The 23606-nt window shown below is 34.4% G+C and overlaps 1 protein-coding gene across 4 annotated transcripts; it reads right to left on the bottom strand.

Annotated features, from left to right (window-relative positions):
* Positions 1 to 135: 135 nt before the first annotated feature.
* Mhcl (Myosin heavy chain-like) lies at positions 136 to 23407 on the bottom strand. 4 transcript variants are annotated; one of them, XR_010549999.1, is made up of 11 exons: positions 22353 to 23407; positions 21188 to 21766; positions 19751 to 20111; positions 19121 to 19339; positions 10740 to 11102; positions 4105 to 4461; positions 2830 to 3417; positions 1931 to 2763; positions 1220 to 1426; positions 884 to 1143; positions 136 to 832 (listed from the first exon to the last, which is right to left on the bottom strand). XR_010549999.1 is itself a non-coding variant. In XM_065312443.1 (10 exons), exons 1-10 carry the CDS (start codon positions 23336 to 23338, stop codon positions 987 to 989), a joined length of 4650 nt encoding a protein of 1549 aa, XP_065168515.1. In that variant the 5' UTR covers positions 23339 to 23407; the 3' UTR covers positions 863 to 986. The 4 variants fall into 4 exon arrangements, 3 of the variants coding, with proteins under 3 accessions (XP_065168515.1, XP_065168526.1, XP_065168534.1); XM_065312443.1 differs by lacking the exon at positions 136 to 832 and having other exon boundaries at positions 863 to 1143; XM_065312454.1 differs by lacking the exons at positions 136 to 832; positions 19121 to 19339; positions 19751 to 20111; positions 21188 to 21766; positions 22353 to 23407 and adding an exon at positions 11178 to 12870 and having other exon boundaries at positions 863 to 1143.
* Between the last annotated feature and the right edge of the window lie 199 nt (positions 23408 to 23606).

The raw sequence follows: 23606 nt of genomic DNA, 5'->3' as shown, positions 1-23606 counted from the left end.
CGTAAAAATTTCGTGGATTAATCAAATAAATAAAAAGTTACAAGTAAAAACTAAAAACAAGTGTACGTATGGTTGCCTAACATAAAATATCTTAAGGGGATTATACTGTGTGTGTAGGAAATAAAACAAACACAATTTTTAATCTGCAGACATTTCTGTACTGTTTCTGTACTTTTTCCCATTTACACATACTCAAATGAATTGATTATCTTCCTGCCGAACGCAAATAGATATAAGATATGAATCGTACGCATTTATATGTACAAATTACTAACATACCTCTAATAATAATAATAACTAATCAATGCGATAAATAAATAATGCCACAAGAGGCTTAAATCTTAGGTTATGCAGTAATTGGAGCAGTAAACGCAATTGGATGACTTCTCGTTTCAAAGTTTCATGTATCAAGAGTTCTATGCGATAATAATGAATAATTATCCTAGTTATGTACATGTTTCAACTATTAATCTAAGTGTTTACGCTGTTACTTGCCGCTTAGCTCAATTATTGTTCGATTATTATTTGTATTTCGTAGAAAAATGAAGGCATTCATTATATTGCCCAAAGTGTAAGCATTTTTTATCATCTCCATCGCAATGGTTTCCATTTCTAATTCATAAAAGCGGTCATTCTTACTTCAGTCTTTGATTACTGCTCTAATAAGTTGATAAGTATACAGTGTACAACTAAAACCCTTCCATTTTGTGTTCTACTGATAATTGGTAAGTGATATCACAAAGTATTAATTATATTCCATCAAACAACAACAAAAATAAAAACGAAAAAGTCGGTTGTTGGTTTGCATGCTTGTCTTTTGTTTTTAGTTTAGGTTTGCGACGCCATTTTGTTTGCCATTTTGCGACGCCATTTTTGTTTGCCATTTACTAGAGTTACACCTTCTCTTCTGGGTAGTTCATGTCGTCGTCGAGCGAGTCGCTTCTGCAGAACGTCAGCGAGATGGTCCTGCAGATCGTCGCCGCCACTCATGCGTATCCATCCTTGCCGCCCCCGCCAGATAGTTTGCGTGTGGATGAGGTGGATGTGGAACCACCGCCGATGCCACTCACGGATGAGAGGAGCGATGGTGATGTGCTGTTGTGATTCGCCAGGAAAGTATTCACGGAATCGTCGGATGAATAACTAAAAATGGTTATAATAAAAGTTAATATTAAGTTAATTATTATTATTAATAAATATTTTGCTTATGATATATTACCTGTCTGAATTATCAATGCTATCATCGTCAAGTTCACCCTGAATCGCCGATTGGAGGTCTTCGATGCGTTTTAGTGCCAGTCGCAGGTCAGTTCTGGCCGTGGCGGCTTCACCTTCGAGTGTTTCGCAGCGTTTTTCAAGTTCTTTGCGTTTTAGTAACGCTTCGCCTTCACGACTTAACGCTAGGTTGTGTTCGTCTCTTAGTTCTCTGTAAAAAAATGAAAATTTTCATAAAAATGCATTTTTAATGATAAATTAAATAAATAATATAAAAGTAAATAATAGGATCTATTCAGAATTAAATTCTGCATCTAATAGAAAAAGAATCATCAAGATTAAATGAATAATTAAAAAGTTATGGTGAAAAAACTAAAATTAAAAATTTGTAAATTTTCGGGAAAAGTTTATAACTTTTGTTAGAAACAAATAATTTTCATAAATTATACATCAAAAGATGCGGAATTAAATTCTGAATTGTTTAAAAGAAAAATGACAACTCTACCTAAATTAGTTTTTGAAATATAAACAAAAAACTAAAACATCAAAAATTTTAAATTTTGAAAATTTTCGGGACAAGCCCATAACTTTTCATAAAACCAACAAAACCCTACAAATTACACATCAAAAGATGCAGAATTAAATTCTGAATTGCATAAAACAAAAACAATCCCTCCACAACAATTACTTTCCAAATAATAACCAAAAAACCCACCTGACACTCCTCTGTAACTTCCTAATCTGATCCTGTGCAGACTGCTCCTTGGCCCTGGCCGTAGCCACCTCCGACTGCAACTTATCCACCGCCTCCTTCAACCTTACAACTTGCACCTCCTGCCTCTGCTTCGTCGTCTGCTCCAGCTCCAGCTTACTCTCCAACTCTTTCACCTTCAACTCTGCTCGCTTGACCAAAATATGCGAACTGGCATCACCCAAACTCTCCACGCTCTCCAACTTGCTCGTCATCTCAGCCAGCTGTTCCTTCAACCCATTACGCTCAACCTCCAACTCCGCAACCAGACTGACTTGTTCCTGCAGCGCCAATTGATCCAACGACATTTGCTGTACACAAGCTTTATACTTCTTCAACACCTCAGCTAATTCCTCTTCGTTTTCTTCCAACTGCATTTGTAAATCATTCCTCTCACGCATCTGAGAGTTGAGTTTCTCTTCAGTTTCTGACTTGGATTTTGAGGCATCGTCGAGTAGATTTTGTGTTTCGGTGAGTTCCGCTTCCAGGGTGGATTTAGCTTTGGTTGCTAAGGATCTCGCACATTCCAAATCATCGATTTGATTACGCAGTTGACGAATGATATTCTTGCCAGGGTTTTCATTCTTTTGACGCTCCAGTTGTGATTGTGTATCGCGGAGTAGCACTTTCGTGCGTTTTAAGTCACGTTTAAGACGTAGGACTAACGCCTCATCACATGCTTTCTCATTGGTGGATTCCATCGCGGCGACCAATCGGCGTTCAAGTTCGTGTTTCTCACGCATCAGACTCGTGCGCTCTTCGTGTTCGTTTTCTAATTGAGCTTCTAATGCTTTAACCTAAAATATTAACATTTAAAACATTAAAATACATTTTTTTTAAATTTAAATAAAATGAAAATTTACCTTCTTTTGAGCTGAACAACGAACTTCTTCCAATTCCTCATCATGTGTGGCTGCTTCCTTCTTACTCTGCTTCCTCATTTGTTCCAGAGACATCTCCAGCTTAAGTTTAGCTTGTTCTAATAATTGTACTTGTCCTGCTTGTTCATCCAATTCCTCTTCTTGATCATGCAGACGTCGTTCACACTCCATTTTCTGTTTGCGTAGCAGGGCGACTTCTTCTTCAGTTTTGCCACCGTAGGTTAATTCGTCTAATTCTCGTTGTAATGCTGTGCACTTTTCCTCTTTCATTTCCAGTTCCATTTTGACGTCTTGTAGTTGACTCTCAATGGAGAACTTCTCGGCTGAGAGGAGTTCTTTTTCGCGCCCCAAGCGGTCTTTTGCTTGTTTTTCCTGCCGGAGTTCATCGTGTAATAATTGGGATTCTGAATCAAATTTACGTTGCTTTTTCTCGAGGAGATTATTGCGGCCGTTTTGTTCTTCGAGGAGGTGTTTGAGGTCGGACATTTCGCCGTTGAGTTTTTGGACTTTACGCTTCCATTGACCGACGACTTGGCGTTGTTCTTCAACTTCTTCGTATGCATCAGTTAACTGAAAGAGAAAATTGTTGAAATTAATGTTGATTCTTCGTAGGAATTATATAATGAATAGAATAATGAAAAAATATTCAAAATTAAACAGATATTAAAGAAGTTATGAAGAAAAAACTTAAATTTTTTGTGAAATTTTCCTATTTTACACTCAATTTTTATCGAAAAAAGCAATAATAAACAAATTATCAACAAAACTAAATAACAGGATATATTTGGTATTAAATTATGTGTTGATTAGTGAAAAAATATTAGTGATTCAATAATTAATTAAAAAGTTATGGTAAAAAAACTAAAATTTTCGAAATTAACGCGTTTTTCAACAATTATTTTTCTTCAAAAAACCACTAAAATTTAATAATTATTATAAAATTGAAGAGTTTAATAATTGCAGTAATATATTCTGCATTGATTAGTGAAAAAATATCAGAGATTAAATCAATAAATAAAAAGTTATGACAAAAAAACTATAATTTTGAAAAATTAACGCGTTTTTCACGTGTTTTTCGATATTTTTTCCTTACAAAACCACTAAAATTAAATAATTAAAGCAAAACAAAGCATATATAAATGCACTACTAAATTCTGCATCTATTTCGACAAAAACATCAATAAAAAAGCAATAATCAAAAAAATTACACCCAAAAAACGAAAATCCCAACAAAATTTCAATAAAAAAAACACATACCTTCTTCTCCAATTGTTTCTTCAACCCCACCAACTGCTCCAAGTCATCCTCATGCTGTTGCTGCAGCCGCCTCTTCGTAAACTCCAACTCCCTCACAGTCCTTTCATACCTCTGCCTATAAATCCCATCACCCTCCGCATCCTCATCCTCCTCATCAATACCATTCAAATCCGAGCGCGCATACAACAACTCCATCTCCAACCGCTCCGTCTGCTGCGTCAGCTCCTTATTCTTATGCGCCGTCTCCGACATCTCCCTCTCCACACGCACCCTCTCAGCCGTCTCAGCATCCAATCTCTCTGTAGCCAACGTAGCCGTTGAGTGCTCCTCGGCAAGATCCACAGTCATCTCACTCAACTGCAACATTAAAATAAAATTTCATAAAAAAACACATAAAACATAAAACAGAAAAAAAATATGACAAGTTTGACATTTGAGGTTATGGTTATGGTTATGTATACCTCATCCGCTTCGGTACAATCCGGCCCATCATAACTCAACTCCCTCGCCACCGACGATGGCCGACTGCAACTACTCGCGCGCGAATAATACTGAAACCCTTTGATCATAATATTCGTCACGGATTTACTACGCCCCACGCGGCCATTACTCCCCACACTCCCACTCCTGCCCACACTGCGCATGCGATACGAACTACTATCATCATCCCGATGTCCCAAACCCTTCCACTCCTCCATGACATGATCAGTACGATCCAAAAAGTCCGCGATTTTATTACTCAAATAACTCGACGCGGTTGAATCCTCCAGATAAGCAGGAATAGGACTTAACCTAGGTTTAACCTTATTCTTCGCACCCAGCACAAAGGATAGATTCGCATCCAACACAACCGAATCATAATTCGTTTGATTTTGTAGGTTGGAATCTTCATAGGTGGGAATATGATGTTGAGGATATGTGCGTCGGGGCGTGACTGATCTCAAGTGGGAGTGGTCTCGATATGGACTCCTACTATATGAATATGAGTGTGAGTGTGAATTTGACTCAACAGATGGCGATCGTAGTCTTGAGCGTGATAATGATCTCCCGCGTGTTTTATTATTATTACTATTGTAGTTATTGTTTGTATCGATGGAGTACGGGCTGAGGTGACGTTTGAGAGGCGTGGCTTCCGGTGAGAATAGTCGGTGTCTCGAGGGTTGCAGCAGTGTTGGGTAATCCGAGTAGGTTTGCGTTGAGAATGCCGACCGGAATTGATTACGACTCGACATTTTATACACTATGGATTATTTTTTTTTAATTTTGATGCGGTGACTTAAGTTAAGTAATAGTCACGTCGCGAGTTGTTGGTGTGGGTAATACGCAGGCGTGCGGCGCCGAGTGAGTGGCGGAGCGTACTGAGCGAGTTTCCCGAATTTCCCGACGCCTCGGCCGGGTTGAGTAACAGATGCGCGGTGCGTTGTGCGCACGCGATCTAAATACACATTTTGCGAGTGTAGCTTACTTAACTTTCAGTTTTAAGCGCCATGATGTTCTCTTTCTCTTACATTTAACTTTTCTTATTTTTCTTCTCTTTTTTTGTTACAAAAACACTGAAAATGTTTTTAAATGTATTTTGCAATGAGTATATATTATGTTTGCGTGTTGATATAGGCACTATGTGAGTTAAGTAGGCGTAGATTTGGCTTAAGATGTTTTGAAAATGTGTCAAGCACGTCGCGGGTTGCGAAATTTTGACGAAATAAATCATTTTAACTGGTTTGCTACAGCTGAAGATGAAATTTTACGGAATTTCGATGTCAAGTTTATTATTATTAAGTTAATTAATTTCTAGTGGTAATGGTAATAACCTTCAATTCTTTTTATGTTATTATTTTGTGTGAAATGGGTAAAATTAGATGTTTTGAGCTGGATTTAATGCAAGAAATCATTAAATCTATTTTTGTATCATTGGTTTATACAATTTATTGGAGAAATTAAAGTTTTAGTCAAGAGAAAATTTATTTTAGGTTTTTTAAAGCGTAATATCTTTTGTTGTTATTATGTTGCAACTTTAAATTTGATTTTATTTTATAGAGTAATTATCTGTGGTCATTTTACTTAATATTTTGTATAAGTTAATCAAAAACTTTAAGAAATATTCATGATTTTATACTAAAAAACATTTTTGTAAAATTTTCAGAATATTCTTAGATACACGTGAGAAAAATGTAAATTACTTTTGTAATTTTAAATCTACAAGTTTGAATTTAATATTATTTGATAATGTTGTTATCAGTGGTCCTTTTACTGTTTATTTTGTAAAATAAATGTTAAACTTTAAGAAATATTCATGATTTTATACTAAAAAGCAAATATATATTGATTATAAATTATGCGTAATTTCGGCAAATGTTGTAATTTTTAAAAAATTAATAAATATCTCTGAAAGTTTTTAGTCCATCTTCTTAAATTAAAAACTAAATTGACTGCTGATAACAGGACTATTCAAATATATTAATTTTGAAGTTGTTGAATCAAAACAACAAAAGTTATAAACAATTAAAATCAATATTTACGTAAGAAAAATAACAACTCGCGCTAAAAATGTTTTTCCTATAAAAATTCCGAATTTCTCGTAAAGTTTGGCTTTGATTTTGTTCAAATATAGACTAAAATGACCACTGATAACAACATTATCAAATAATATCAAGTTTAAAGTTGTAATACTAAAACTACAACAATTATTTAAATTTTCTCTAATCTTGAATTTCACTAATCTTGAATATTTCATAAAATGAAAAGAAAATAAGAAAAAGCATAACAAATAAACCTTTTCATATAGTTTGGTGAACTTTGTATGAGCGTTTTGTTTGGTACAATTTTTCGAATTGATGTTTTGGCGATTGTCCAGCGCGTTTTGTAATGAATTTGCTTTTTTTAACGCCGCCGCCGCCGCGACGTGCAAGCGAGCGTCGGACAATTAAAAAATAGCCGCCGGCACAAAACGCATTTCCGGGTCTTTCATTATTAAAATTACGCGCCGCGCGCAGACACACAATCAGGAAATCGAATGCGCGCGGCTTTAAAATTAGAAACTTTAAGACGAAAATTAAAAATACATAAAAAAGACGCACTAAAACCGCGTTATTTACAGGTTTCAGGATGGTTTAATAGGTTTAAAATGTAAGAATATTTAGAAAGTGCATTTCTGTAGTTGGTAACCGCCATCTTGGATGAGGAATAATGATATTGATGGTTGCTTATTGTATAATTTGCCAAATACGTTGAAAAAGTATAAATTTTCTTGATTTTTTGACGATTTTCGGCCATGATTGATGATTTTTGGTGTTTTTAAGATGGCTACGAAGTGAAACCGGAAGTAGAAGATGATTTACTACGCGGTATTATAAGTGAAAACTGGTATAACGTAGAAATTATACTTTAAGTTATGAAATTTCATGGTTTTTATGCTTTTACGTATAATAAAACGTTTTAAAGCATCAAAAATACTTTAGTCACGAGCTTTAGTCACGGGGTGGAGCCTATACTGCAGCAGACTAAAATAATATCAAACATCTCAAAAACATCTTAAAAACATCTTAAAATCCAATTAAAACGTAAAAATGATCTTCAAATCATTAAATTACGCCATTTTTTATATTTTCAAAATGGCTACCGGAAGTAAATACTAAAAATAATCAATTTTTATAATAAAAATCACAAAAAAAACATTTACGTGACAAAAAAACCTTTTTATTTACTAAAATTCTTTAAATCTTTAAATTTTGCAATAAACCCGGATGTTGCTGACCTCCTAAAGTACAACCTAATATGGCACTCATTACTAAATAACTATCACCAGCCAGCAACACACATAAAACGTTTAGCAGCATTCAAACAAATTAAAAACTCTTAAGTGAATGGCGCGGCAGATGCGCAAATAAATTCGTAAATCTCGCACGCAAACAATTTCTAATCCTGCATTTTCACTTTGACCACTTTTCCCTGCAACTCTTCAATCGTATGCTAAGTGCACTTAAATATTTAAACATTCATTTGCATTTACTCCGCGGTGACATACTCGAAACAATTCGACTTTTCTATTTTCACATTTCGTTCGAAAACGTCTTTAAAACAAATTTCACGCGATTGGTTTTTGCTGTTCCGTGGCTAAACGTAAAGTCATCGCCTTCGTCATCGTCATCGTAAATCGGAACACGCTAATTGTCATTCTGTCATGCTGGTTGCTGTGTGTGTGTGTGTGTGCGGAATTGTTTCTTTCACCTACATTTACGAGTAGAAGTAAATCATAAAATTGATTCGCCGCGTGCGTTGCTTTTGCTTGGGCTGTGGTGTTATTAAATGCTGTGCAAATCGAGCCACGACCCACTTTCTTCGCGCGTTACAATCATAATTTGTGCACAATAACAACCATCATAAACAGCGTTTAATCATTTGCATATATGGGCGGTATTTCTAATAAGAATTTGCATTTTTTGCGTTGCGTAAAGTAAACTGGGAATATTTCGTAAAGTTTATTATGGATTTTTATGAAATGAAGAATAAATGATATGAGATAATAGGAGAATTAAATAAAGTGGGTTTTGAAGTTTTATGATGAAAATTATAAGAGTTATTGAGGTTTTAAATTAATTTTGTGTAAAATTTGGTTAAAAAAACTTTTGTTTTGCGAAAATTTGATATAATTTCTAAAGTTTTCGGTCGATTTTCATAAAATAAACAGTAAAAGAACGATAAATCACAGGACTATCAAATAATATCAAATTTAATGTTCTAATATTAAAATTGTTGTAGTTATTAAGATTTTACGGATGTTTTTTAATTAGAATTTGCTTTTTTGTGTTGCGTACAAAAAACATGAATATTTTGTAAAGTTTATGATGGATTTTTATGAAATGAAGAAGAGAATGATAAGAGATAATGTGGGAATTGAATAAAGTTAAGTTTGAAGTTTTATGATGAAAATTATAAAAGTTATTAAGCTTTTAAATTAATTTTGTGCGAAAATTTGGAATAAAAACTTTTTTTTTTGCGAAAATTTGATTTAATTTCTAAAGTTTTCGGTCGATTTTTATAAAATAAAATGCAAAAGGAAGATAAATCACAGGACTATCAAATAATATCAAATTCAAAGTTCTAGTCCTGAAATTGTTGAAATTATTAAGATTTTTTATTGATTATGAAGTAATTACCGCAAATTACGTCAAAATCGAGCATAAATCTTTCATAACTTTAACAATTTCAGTATTAGAACTTTAAACTTGATATTATTCGATAGTTCAGTTATCTGTCGTCCTTTGACTTTGTATTTTATAAAAATCAACAAAAAACTTTCGGAATTATACCAAATTTTCTAAAAAAAAGTATTTATAAAAACGACGTAAAAATTTACAAAAAATTGAAGTTTAAATGTTAATAACTTTTATACTTTCAATTAAACAATTTCAAAATTAATTATATTTCATACTCCTGTTATTCCTAGTCACATATGTTTTTAAATTAAGAAAATTGCCCAAAAACTTTACGAATTATTTAATAATTTTCGACAAATTTCAATATTCTTATTTTCTTCCCGCATGAAAACAACAAAACTTATCGCAATCTATTTACGCGCGTGTAATTTACTTTATTTTTAAACTCTAAATGCCAATAATTAGCTATGTGTCGTCTGCGGCTCATTAAAATCCCAAACATCCGCACTCGCATCCGAATTAGAATCAGGCTTCAAGTTGAGAAGCCGGTGCCAAAAATCTTTGTGCGCAAGTCTTACTTGCGATTAGCCTTGGATAATGACAGCGCGGCTCGGTGCGTCGAGCGTAACCAACTCGCAGCGAAGAAGAAAATAGATACACGGAGAAGAGTTGAAAACAAACGAGTCGAGAGTAGTTGAGAGGAACAGACGACGCCATGTTATTTATTACCGCTAGACATCTTTTTGTTTGGCATTTGTTTTATTACCAAACACACCACAACAGCAAACAAAACAAAATAAAGCGTAAGTTGATGCGTGCAGTGGTGGTAGACAAGTGCCAAGTGTGTTTCGGTGATAAATTGATGATACTGGCACAATAATATAACAATATCCGGTTTTGTTTGGCAAGTGTTGGATAAAAACGTAAAGAAATTTGATTTTAAAGTGTGAAAATCTAGTTATTTTTGTGTTTAGGTATTTTCACCAAGTTTAAGCGTCTAGGGATATTTTAGTCAAGTTTTTAGGTTGGTAGTATAAGTTACAACTGACAGACAGTTGATTATAACCATAAATGTCAAATTTAAGCAATAAAAACGTAATATTTAATGAAAATTAAACTTTTTAGAGTTGATAACACTATCAACACTCATTTTAAGATGGCCGCTAGTGTTAAAACTTCAAAAAACTGCATTTCTAGCCGTAAAAACAGAGTTTTTTCATCTGTCAACCAAAATATAAGTTTTAGGGATATTAAAGTTTTTAGGTTGGTAGTGTACTAGTTACTACTACCAACCATCATCTTCTTATAACCAAAAATGTCAACATAACCTAAAATTGCTACATTTCAATGCAAATTTCAACTTTAACCACTGAAAATTACCATTTTTAAAGTATATAACCGTTTATAACCTCAATTCAGACGTCTAACCTAACTTTTTCAACTTCCCCTCCCCAAACATTAAAATAAAATTTCACTAACCTTTGATTCCAACTTGTCATTCTCATGCTTGAGATGTTGCCGCTCCGCCTCGATCTTCTCCAGCTTGGCCTTGAGCACCTCCAGCTCTTCCGACTTCAACTTAAGCTCCTCCTCCGTGCGATGCACATTCAACAGCGGCGTAACCCTCACCAGGAGGCGCCACCATGGCCAATCACGCACGCTCAAAAACTTCCGCACATTCCTCTGCAGACATCTAACGGCCAAGTCTTCCAACTTCCGCTTCGCCAAGCGTTTCCGGGCGAGGTAACCACGACAATGCGCTTGTAGACTGACAACCATACCGGCCATGCGCTCATCACGCTGGTGTTCCAACTCGGAGAGAACACCACCTCTGAAGAATATCTGTAAATAAAAATTTAAAAAAACCGGAAATTAATTTAATTCGTGTTTTTTTAATGAAAAAAAACAATAAATAACCTTAGTGGGAACTTGTTCTAGTTCGGGATCATTACTAAGATGTCCGGAATCATCCGAATCATCATCATCGCCTAGTTTATCTTCAACTTCCGGTTTGGCGTTTTTATTAATCTTAATAGTTCTATATTTTATGTTTTCCGGTATTATCTCAGCGTCAGTTTCATTGAGAGCTATACCACTATCCGATTTAGTAAACGGCTTCTTAACTTCAACTTCCGGTTTAGTATTTTCCGCAGATTTAACGCGATTTACTATTAAATTATTATCCACATTATTAGTATTATTAACATTACGAGTTGCTTTTAATGTCTTCACAATATCACGCGCACTTTGCACTTGATCCTTAATAGCCGCCATCTTGTTTTCCCTCGCAACAATCGCAAACTTCGGCTCGCGCAGTTTTTTCCGCTCACCAAATGTATTATTACCATTATTTTGATTCTCAAATGTTTTTATTACTTGCTTCACCTTGGCGACAGGTTTTTCCGGTTTTGATTCCACCATTTTATTCGCAGATTTATTAGACATCGAATTAATTTTCTCGATTAATTCATTACAGGAAACAATACAATCATCCAATTTATTATTATTAATATTACCACGTGGAACAATGACTTCCGGTTTGTTCTTATGTGATACTTTACTATCAAACTTCTTAACAATCGACGTCACTTTCGTACTCTTCTCAACTTTGTCATTCTTCATAAAAACCTTATCATTTTTACCAACTTCCGGTTTAATTTTCTTCTTCAAAACACTTTTCGCATTATTTCTCGGCTTGGCAATGGGTGGCATATTAGTAACCTTTAAATTATTACTACTCAACACCAACTTCCGGTTTTCCGGTTTACCACAAACAATCGGTACCTGCTGCCTTCGTGATATTCTCTCATCAAACTCAACATTCCTCCTGTTAATATTCGTATTAAACGATAAATCAATACAACTTCCGGTCTGATATCGCTTATTAGTACAAGTAGAATTCGCACTTCCGGGCCGATCTCTACGCTGTAGACCAGTCGGAGTGGCATTCACCGAAGTCGTCGACGCAAACTGACTCTTCACGGGTATCTTCGACAATTTCCGCGTGTTACCACCCAAAGCGGAAACATCCGACACGGAAAACGCCCTCGGTATCCTCGACACCGTCTTTTATTCACCACAGCACCCTGTATCTCCATCACACCAATCGATCTATCTTTATCTTTATCATTAACATTAATATTATTTTTATCTTTATTTTTATCCAATAAAGGTTTTTGTATAAAATTCATAGATGGCGCTGTCTGACGCGGTATAACCTCCAAACTCTTATACAAATCATGTGTGGCGATGTTCTTCTTGAGTATGCACTGACTCTCGATGATGCTGCAGGTTTTCGCGCGTTGCAGCGCCGCCGGCGGTGATTTTTTCACAACCTGCGCATGCGCATCCGGCGCACCGCACGTCAAACTGGTATGACTGGAATTGTACACGTTGTACTCGTCTAGGATGCGATCGAAGGAGTCGATGGCGCTCTTTAGCTTCACATCGATCGACGAGAGCGAGATTACAGTCACAGCGCTCTCCACGGAAAACATTTCTTGAATATTATTTTAAAAAACGCCCGAAAATAACAATAAATAAATAAATCAACGCGAGCATCACTTGTATATTATTACTATTAATATTAATATTTATATTATTATTAATAAACTGCATGCACATTATTTTTTTATAATGTCCAACGTGTCACGATTTGATTTGATGTTATTTTATTTTGTTGTTGAGTTAAGCATAAGCATAAGCAACGCACGCGAATTACCGTTTTGTGTGTTCGAACGGTATTACATACAAGTAAGTAATGTGTCTAAGTGACTTAAGCGGTGCGCGAGTTGGTGATGTGCGCGCGCGTGCACACCTGAGCGACACCTGCGACGGACTGCGCGCGATCTCCGCGCTGAGTGCACGGCGTGCGCGGCGCAAGTGAACGTACGGTGCGCAGCGCAAAAGCAATAACAACATATATACGAGTATGTATGTATACTGGACAACTTAAGTTGAGTTAACGTTACTTAAGTTGAGCCGGAGTTGCGTGGAGTGAACGAGTTGTAGTTGTATAGTTGTATCTGCGGTTGGCATTGACTTTGAGGCGAGTTTTATTGTTGTTTTCGCTGTGTTTGTGTGTTGAAAACTAGTACTTGTATGACAAGTGTATTGGCTGGGTATTAAAGTATTATTTATAGTAAATACTAAATGAGAAGATGAGGTAGATTTAACAGTAGATTTAACAACAATAACAACAATAAGAAGAAGAATTGTTGTGATTTTCTAGAAATGGTTTAACGGATGGTTTACGATTGTATTTTTTTTTTGTGAGTTTGAGAGGTGATTATGATGACTTTGCGCATGCGTATGATACTAATGATTGTATACGGTGGATAGTGGGTTTATTAAACTTTAGTTTCATGCAAAAATAATTAATTTTGGTTAATTATTACTAAAGTTATGAACGAAAATGTTGAATTTTAATTTTTTGAACGTGAATTTATGTTTAAGTGACTTTACTGAGCTATAACTCCGAAATGGGCATGCGTAATAAGTTGAAATTTACAGCATGTTTAGAGTAGGTAACTAAGTTTAGTTTAAAGTAAAAATAATTAAAATCGGATGGAAAATTAATGAGTTATAAGTAAAAATGTAAAAGAGATTAATTTTGAATGAATTATGAAGAAGTACTACTTAATTGTGGTTGAAGGAGCAAGTTTGAGAAGCGATAACTATAATCTGCGCATGCGCAACACACTTAAATTACACACCACGCCTAGAGATCTTATAAGCTATAATTTGACGTATAAATAATTAAAATCGAATGATTAATACTCTTGTTACAAGCAAAAATATAAACAAAAACACTTTGAAAGTGAATTTAACCTTTCAAATTGAAATTCTCTTCAAACAAAACAAAAAATGCCATCAATTCCAAATAGAATAACCTACAAATAGAAAATTTCGTACACCATCAACACCTTCATGCCTGTATGACTTTGTATACTCGTACTGTACGCCGCTCCAATTTCTACAATACAAACTAAACTAAAGTATAGCAACAAATTCGGAAAGTAGAGTGAAGTTCACCGCCAATACCAATCCACACACACAGTTTACCTGCACCACTGACGCTGCCTAACGGTGCTTACGGTATTTATTTACCAACAAATAAAACACAAATCAAACCAAACCAAACATTGCTATCTATCTACAATACAACTAGTGCACTAGAAATTTATTTCCGTCCACATTATACATTATATTGAACATTATAAAACCGAAAAAACTTTCTTTCGCAAATATTTGGATCGATTAATTCCCAACCTCTTATATTTTTCTTTTTTCTGCATTCCACACACGCCTATTCAGGTCTATAGCCGCAATATTCCAAATATTTCGCGTGTCGCGTTGAAAAATTTCACTTTCGATGTTTACCCAAAACAGGTTATCATTGCGCGCCATTATTATAATCGTACTTCTTTTTCCTTCCGAAACTTTCGTTTTCAATTTTTTGCTGCTGCTTTTGCTGTTTTTGTTGGTGTTGTGGATGTTGATGTTGTTGATTATGCATATATTAATACTTTCGAAAGATAATGATAGCGTATCGATCATGCGTGTAAAAATGCGCGAGGCGAATGTTGATTTTATGCTAATTGAGTGGGATGGGCAGGCGCGGTATAATGTGCGGAGGCTTAACTCAATTGTGGAATGTGCGGCCGTGAAATTGATCGATAATGAGCGATTAGCGTGATTAAAGTGGCTGAGCCGACGTGGCCGAAGAAAGTTTTTTATTTTTATTTGTATTTTTGGTTTTTTTAAGTTGTAGAGGTGTTAATTATTGATGGATTTTTATTATTTTTGCGGTGAATTATAGCTTATTAGATAGATTATCAGAAGAGATGAGTTTAAGTAAGATGCGCATGCGTATTACAGAGGTATTAGAGATTAAAATTACTCATTGCTTAAATTCACTTAAATTTGAAGTGTTTTTGTTTATATTTTTGCTTATAACAAAAGTAATAATCATCCGATTTCAATTATTTATATGTCAAATTATATTTTATGAAATTCTCTATACGTAGCGTATAATTTTTATTAGTTGCGCATGCGTATACGCATAGATATCTGATATCAAAGTTCAACTTTCAACTACGTTGTAGAAAATTAAAAATTTTATTTGATTTTGTTTGGTTTTCGTGCTTATTTCAACCAAAAATCAAATAAAAGTAAATTTTTTAAAAGCAATTTAAGGGGCACACCTAGTGTGACGACTTAAAAAATGGCCATTTTTTGGAATTAAATATTAAGGAAACTATTGAATCCACCTATTAAAAATTCTGAGGGTATATTTATACATGTTTTGTGAATACACAGTAAATTTTTTGAATTAAAATATTAATTAGTTTTGGAATGACACGCGATCTCCGGCGGCACGGCGTGCGCGGCGCAAGTGAACGTACGGTGCGCAGCGCAAAAGCAATAACAACATATATACGAGTATGTATGTATACTGGACAACTTAAGTTGAGTTAACGTTACTTAAGTTGAGCCGGAGTTGCGTGGAGTGAACGAGTTGTAGTTGTATAGTTGTATCTGCGGTTGGCATTGACTTTGAGGCGAGTTTTATTGTTGTTTTCGCTGTGTTTGTGTGTTGAAAACTAGTACTTGTATGACAAGTGTATTGGCTGCGTATTAAAGTATTATTTATAGTAGATACTAAATGAGAAGATGAGGTAGATTTAACAGTAGATTTAACAACAATAACAACAATAAGAAGAAGAATTGTTGTGATTTTCTAGAAATGGTTTAACGGATGGTTTACGATTGTATTTTTTTTTGTGAGTTTGAGATGTGATTATCATGGCTTTGCGCATGCGTATGATACTTGAGTTTATATACGATGGATAGTGGATTTGTTAAACTTTAGTATTATGCAAAAATAATTGAATTTGGTTAATTATTACTAGAGTTATGAATAAAAATGTTAAATTATTATTTTTTGTACGAGAATTTATGTTTAAGTGACTTTATTGAGCTATAACTCCGAAATGGACATGCGTAATAAGTTGAAATTTACAGCACGCTTAGAGTGTTTAATTATATTTAGTTTAACGCAAAAATAATTAAAATCGGATGTTAAATAAATGAGTTACAAGTAAAAATGTAACAGAAATTAATTTAAGTGAATTATAAAGATGAGTAATACTCAATTGTGGTTGTAGGAGCAAGTTTGAGATGCGATAACTATAATCTGCGCATGCGCAACACATTTAAATTACACACCACGCCTAGAGAATCTTATAAGCTATAATTTGACATATAAATAATTAAAATCAAATGATTAATACTCTTGTTACAAGCAAAAATATAAACAAAAACACATTGAAAGTGAATTTAACTCAAATTGAAATTCTCTTCAAACAAAACAAAAATGCGCCAAAAAATAAAGGTCCTCCACTGCTGGCGTGATTGCAGCCTTCTCCGTCGATAAAACCAAACAGAAAAAGTTCTCCTTAAACTAAAACATATTTTCTATACAATGACCCTCTGGCGAACAAAAAAATCAAAAATTGACAAAATGGCGGCATTTTGAATAAAAAGTTAAATTTTTCTTTTTCTGCATTCCACACACGCCTATTCAGGTCTATAGCCGCAATATTCCAAATATTTCGCGTGTCGCGTTGAAACAGGTTATCATTGCGCGCCAAAATTTTGGTCGTTTTGGCCTGCCAAAATTCGATTTTTGATCAGATCATAAAACTGGAGGGTCATTGTATGGAGAACTATATAGAGGAGATGCAAAAAAAATTTGATAGCGATCGGATCATTTGTCTTCCAGTAATCACGCCAGCAAATTCGAAAAATGCTGTTTCGAGAAAAACGCGTTTAAAGATCAAATGCAACTATCTAACTGCCGAGCGGCTACTCTTTCAAATGGCTGTTACTCATAAACTATTTCAGATAGCAAGTTAAAATTTTAGTATGTTATTTTTAAAGCTTTAACCTATCGAAATATGGTAAAAAAAATTTTTTGATTTTTTGAAAATTTCACACTAGGTGTGCCCCTTAAGAAAGTTTCGCGTATCAGCATAGTTGTTAATTAAATATTTATTAACCACAAAAAAAACTGTAATCAATTTTCTAATCGCCTCGCGGTTTAATTATCACTAGCGACTATTAATTATACGCGCAATATAAGCATTCCACTTCATTTTATTACGCACGCATTTATCTCTTTCTCTCCTTTAACTTCTCCTCAAGGTTGTAAATTGCTTATAAAGAAGATGGTTAAACATTTAAACTCATCTCAAGAGAGATACAAACTCACGCACAGATACAATCGTAAAGAATCATAAATTTAATGACGATAAATAAATCAGGCGCGTACAATGTGCAATAAATTAATGCTTATTCCGCACGCGACTTTCACTTGTTTTTACGATACGAGTATTGCAATTATTTAAAAGTATTTTCATTTCAAATGAAAGAACAATTTATGTTTCTCGCAAACTCTAACCACATTTTAATATATTAGTAGTATATTATGTCTCAAGTGGTTATAACGGAGTTTCTGCTACACCGTAGGCAAATACGCAATCCACCTCGTTACTAAAGCTTGTGACTAAAGTACTTTAATCACGACCTTGACCGCCCATGCTCAAAATTCCACTTTTTGTGTCTCAAAACCATGAAAAAACGCAGTTTCATCTTAAGCTACGTAATTTATATTAAAATTAAAAAAAAATCAACTTTTAAATAAATTAAAACCTAATTTGAATACTTTTCTAGGTTAAAAATACGGTAATTAATCATGAATCGAATATTTCTATATTAATCTCATCTTTCACCCGAATTTGATTCGTGTCTTCTATTGTTATTAGTTATTATGTACTAAACCTACACGTTTAATAGACTTCCACTTGAAGCTTGAGAATGAGTAGAGTTTAATGCACTTTAAACAAAAATTATGTTATTTATTAGGAGCTCTAGGTGCGTCAGTTCCCACAATGGTCTATTGAACAATGACATCGCCATCGCACACATAGGTAAATAGATGAATAGATGAATATGAAACGCAACGAAATGAAAGGAAGAAAAGATGAGTTTCGAGTTTAAAGTTGAAATTAAAGTTCAGAGGTTTCGAGGTTGTTCCAAACCATAATAATTGCTATTATTAGTGAGTATTCGAATTAGATTTAGAAGTAAAATGAGAGAAATATAGACGAATTATTTTAATAGAGTAAAAATAACTGTTTTTTCGTTAATTTGCTTCAATTTTTGAGATAAAATGTCAAATTTTCATCATATTTCCTATTTTATGATCAATTTTCCTCTTTTAACGCAGTTATGTGCTATTTTCTTTCAAATTAAAGCCAATTTACCAATTTTAGACTGAAAAATCACCAAATTTTCACTGTTTTTAGAAATAAATGCATTTTTAACCTTAAAATTTAATATTTCAAAGCTAATTTTACCTTTTTATCAACAATTTACCACGTTTTCTTCAATTTTTCCTACAATTTTTTACCATTTTTCATCTTTAAGTCTTTAAAAATGTCTCAATTTAAGTATATCACATATAATTACGTAAATTTGTCCTAGATTTACTCTAACTACTCCAACTACTCTTAACAACTCACAGAAAATCTTAAACCGCAAGAGTTTATTACTCTGTTTTTAATTACGCTCAAATTAAGCAACTTGACGTAATAATTAACGCAATACTCCGCATTTCTCAACCAGACTAATCGCTTTTTAACTAGCGACATTTCTTCTCTTTACTACTTCTCTTTAACTGCATTTTTCTATTGTTTGTATAAAGAAATCACCAAAGAACAAGTTCCCACTGATTTTGTACCATTATATATCTTTTAAAGTTGATAGCGTAAAATTTGAGATAAAAATGCACTTACCAGACTCATACCGACGCGATAACCGGAACTGTCCAAGTCCATCGTCATCAACATATCTTCAACCGCTTTCCGCTCGTCCAAGACCTGCACATGCCCGGTTTTCGACGCATTATCACCCGATAACAGCCGGAAACGACGTCGGAATTCACCCAGAGGCATAAACATAGGGAAACCTTGCTTGTGCAGTCTGATTGTGTCCAAAATCTGACCGCCTCTTATCTGCAAGAATAAAATATTTCATTTTAGTTTAATATAAATTAATTTTATAATAATTTTAAGACTTAAGTCATTTTTACTTTTTTGCTTTGGTATTGTCACATAAGTCTATTGAAATTATATAGCCATTAGCGACAGTACTAATTACATGCAAAACTATTATTACACGGAATTGAAGAAAGCGCATTATAAGTATTGTCACATATGCCTATGGATATTATATGGACATAAGCGACAATACCAATGATACGCAAAATATTATAGCGCTTAAGTAACTAAAGTGAATATGATAAGTATTGTCACATATACCCATTGATATTATATAGGCACAAGCGACAATACTAATGTATTATGACACTAAATGTCTTAACACACAAAATATTTAAATTTATAAATCAATTTTAAAGGTTTTACCTGTGATCTTAGCAGTGGGACATTCAACAACCCCTCTTCAATCCCCCCGCCGCCATTTACACCGCCCTTGATCGCCATCACAGCGCCGGTGGCGTCACACTGTCCGGCATTATGCTGTGGCAGCACACAGTGTATGAATCGCAGTTTGGTGCGTCTGATTGTCTCCACAAGGCCATCGATGATAAACTTCGTCTGTAAGCATATTGACTTGCGTTTGATAGCCGCTGTACCGGCGGTGAACGTTCGGCGGATGCTGGAAGCCCTTCGCAGTGATTGGGAGCCTTCTATGCCCACAAGAGAACCGCTGAATGTCGAACCGCCTAGGCCACGGGCTGTTACGAAGAGTTTGCTTACTTCTTCACTGTAAAAAATAACAAAAGTATAAGTTTAGTTAAGTTTTTTGCGAATAACTTTTGAAGTAATTGTTTAAACTTTGTGATTTTTGAGTTAATCAATAGAGAATTTAATTCTGCGTCTGAATTTATTAAAATTTTATGAAAAGTAATTTTATGTAAAAAGTTATAAATAAAAACGTGGAATTTTGCAAAATTTTCACAAAATTTTAGTTTTTTGCGAATAACTTTTGAAGTATTTGTCTAAATTTTATGTTTTTGTTATTAATAAATGCAGAATTTATTAATAAATGTCATTTAAGAAAATTATAATTGTATCGTAATTAGTTTTCGAGTAATTAATTAATTACTGAACGAAAACACTAAGTGGTATTACGTAAATTGCGTTTTGTTGAAGTTTTTTGTTAATAATTCAAAAACTAATCATGTTACAATAAATATTCAGACTGATAATGGTTCAAAATTTAATCACGCATCTGAATTTGCTATTTTTGAAAAGAATATAAGTTTTTATCAAAAGTTATAACTAAAAATGTAAAATGTTGCAAAATTTTTCCAAAATTTTAGTTTTTTGTTTATAACTTTTTAAATATTTATTCAAATTGAACCAAGTTTGTTTTAATAAATGCTGAATTTAATAGTCAACATAATTTCAAAAAATTATAATTGTATCGTAATTAGTTTACGAGTAATTAATTAATTACTGCATAAAAACACTTCGTAGTTATCGGTAATGAACCCAATCAAGTTTCGTTGAAGTTGTTTGTTAATAATTCAAAAACTAATCAAGCTACAATAAATATTCAAACTGATAATGATTCAGAATTTAATCCTGCATCTAATTTCGTCATTCTTGTAAAAAATATCAATTTCAATCAAAAGTTATAAACAAAAAACCAAAATGTTGCATAATTTTAACTAAACTTAAGTTTTTTGTTTGCAACTTTTTAAATAATTATTTAAATTTAATAATTTTTGCATGAATTAACGCAAAATTTAATAATAAACATACTCTCAAAAAATTATAACTACAACTCAATTAGTTTTCAAGCAATTTAATATTTACTATCAAAAATCAACTCACGTGCAACTCTCCTGTAAGATCCCCACAGCGTTCCTACTCACAGGATTCTCCCTGCTCTGCTTCAACCATCCAGTCGCACTATACAACACCGGATTCGTGCCCTGTAAATGCTGCAGCACAAACTGATTCTGCCCGGGCGCCTTCCTCAACAACAACTGATGATCCCTATCGCCAAAATGCGTGAATAACCGCTCCAAAAACGACTCATCCGACGCGCCCGGATAAATCGCCTCCTCATCCAACAACCACAACAAACCCCTTCTATCCGCCTCGTGCAAATCAGTCTGTGATGTCTTCACCACTGTATTCTGCGCGGTTTTATCCAATAAATTAACCAGCGGTGTTGGATTTATCGCGAAATCTTCAGTTTCAACGTCGATGTTCTCTTGGAGGTAGCGGTCTTTCGGTAGGACTAGATTGGTATGGTGTGCGAGGAGTTGCAGGCGCTCTTGGAGGTAATTGTGGCATAAATCGTCGAAGCCAGCGCCTGCTTGACGGCCACAGGTTGCTGGGTTTTGGAAACCAGGTGTGTCGACTAAGAGTATTGATGATACAGTGTGGGAATTCGTTGAAATTGATCTAAAATGTGAAGAAATGTGTTAAATATGCAAGAATTTTAAAGAAAATGGTGAAATTTAAGTAAATTTTGTTGTTTTTAGGTTAAAATGTGATTATTTTTAGGTTAGAAGTTCAAATTTGAACAAAAACAATCATTTTTTGTGTAAAAACATCGATTTAACCAAAAAAACATCAAATTTAGAGGTTAAAACTTCAAATTTGACCAAAAACTTAAGTTTTTGAGGTTAAAACTTAAAATTTTCACTAAAATATGAACTTTCCTGACCAAAAACTAAAATTTTAAGCAAAAATTGTCATAATTTAAGAGAAATCTTCAATTTAACACCAAAAACTATCATATTTATAGGTTAAAACTTCAAAATTAACCAAAAACATAAGTTTTCAAGGTTAAAACATAATTTTTTTTACTAAAATATCAATTTTTCTAGCTTAAAACAAAAGAATTAAGCCAAAAATCATCATTTTTGATGTTAAAACATAGATTTAACCTCAAAATAACAAAATTTCATGTTAAAACTCTAAAAACCAACTTTTTCTAACTTAAAACACGCACATAACCTAAAAACTCACACCCACCCATACTTACTTGTTAATAATAGCAGCAACACTATTAAACACCTCCGAATACAACCCGATGATAAACCCTTCCAGTGCATCATACCCAGTAACCTCCAAATTATTCCGATCCGTCGGCGATGGCGTGCGATACGCTCCCCGTCCGCCATTAGCACTATTCGGCGTCAACGTATTCGTCGATCCACCGCCACACGCTTGAAAAATACTCCTCCCCAACTCCTCCACAGTAACACCCAATAAATCCGCCGCTCTCTTCGCACACACCGGATTCCCAAACTGATATTTACTACTCGACCCAATCTTGGTACTGCCCGCGCATCCCAGATGATAAATACTCGCAATGACACTCCATATCGCTCGCACATCACCAGATGTCGCTGCCAACACCGTGAACGCATGCTGCACCTTACCGAACTCAATCTGTGCACGTTGTCGGTCTTCAATCTTCGTCAGATGATTATACAACGCGTTTGACTCGTTTCCGGTTAAACTATCCAGGAATAAATCTTTTTTGAGTTTACCTTCGACTCCCCAGAGCAACCTCTGCACGATATGGAACGTGGTCTCGCCATCTTGTTTCTTACATATACGCGAGCGTTCGAGCATCAGAAGTTGCATACTCGCGGATGCAACCAACCCGCTCTGGTCGAAATCCAGGCTGAAGATTTGTGTAAAACGCGTGGCGTTGGTGTTATTGATAGTTTTACAATTACCAAAACTCTCTAGAATATTCCAGATGGCGTTGAGTTTCTCCAAAGTAAGGATTTTATTCGTTGCGCCTGAGCACGTGACTAAATAATGCACGCAATGGCGGAAATTCGTCGTTTTACCAGCGCCACTGCGGCCTGTAAAGACAATCGACTGATCTTTACGTGTCTGCAGCATTTGGTGATACGCAGACTGCGCCATGGAGTAAATATGCGGTGGCATATCTTCAATCTTGCAGCCTTTGAAAAGCGCGACAACTTTCTCGCTGTAAATCGACAATTGTTTCATTGGATTAATAACGATGAGATTGTTTGCGCCTGCGTAGGTATGTATCAGATTATTTGAAAAGCGTTGAATTTGCGTCGGTGGTGGACGCAGCCAACACGTAAAAATCTGCATGTCACGTGGGCGCATAACGAGATAATTTTATTCGGGCTTGATTCATGAATGAATACGGGCGATATTGACAGATTGTAGAATTTATGCGAAAAAATAAGTTTTTTTTATGTTTTTTGTTTATAACTTTGAAAATAATTATATAAATTAACTAATTTTT

This window comes from Atheta coriaria, unplaced genomic scaffold (assembly GCF_025399875.1).
Source record: "Atheta coriaria isolate IRGN ID8LTWV9N9 unplaced genomic scaffold, Caltech_Dcor_3.1 hic_scaffold_2_pilon, whole genome shotgun sequence".
Taxonomy (NCBI): domain Eukaryota; kingdom Metazoa; phylum Arthropoda; class Insecta; order Coleoptera; family Staphylinidae; genus Dalotia; species Dalotia coriaria.
Note: the sequence above shows the minus strand (reverse complement) of the source record. Positions and strands in the feature narration are given on the sequence as shown.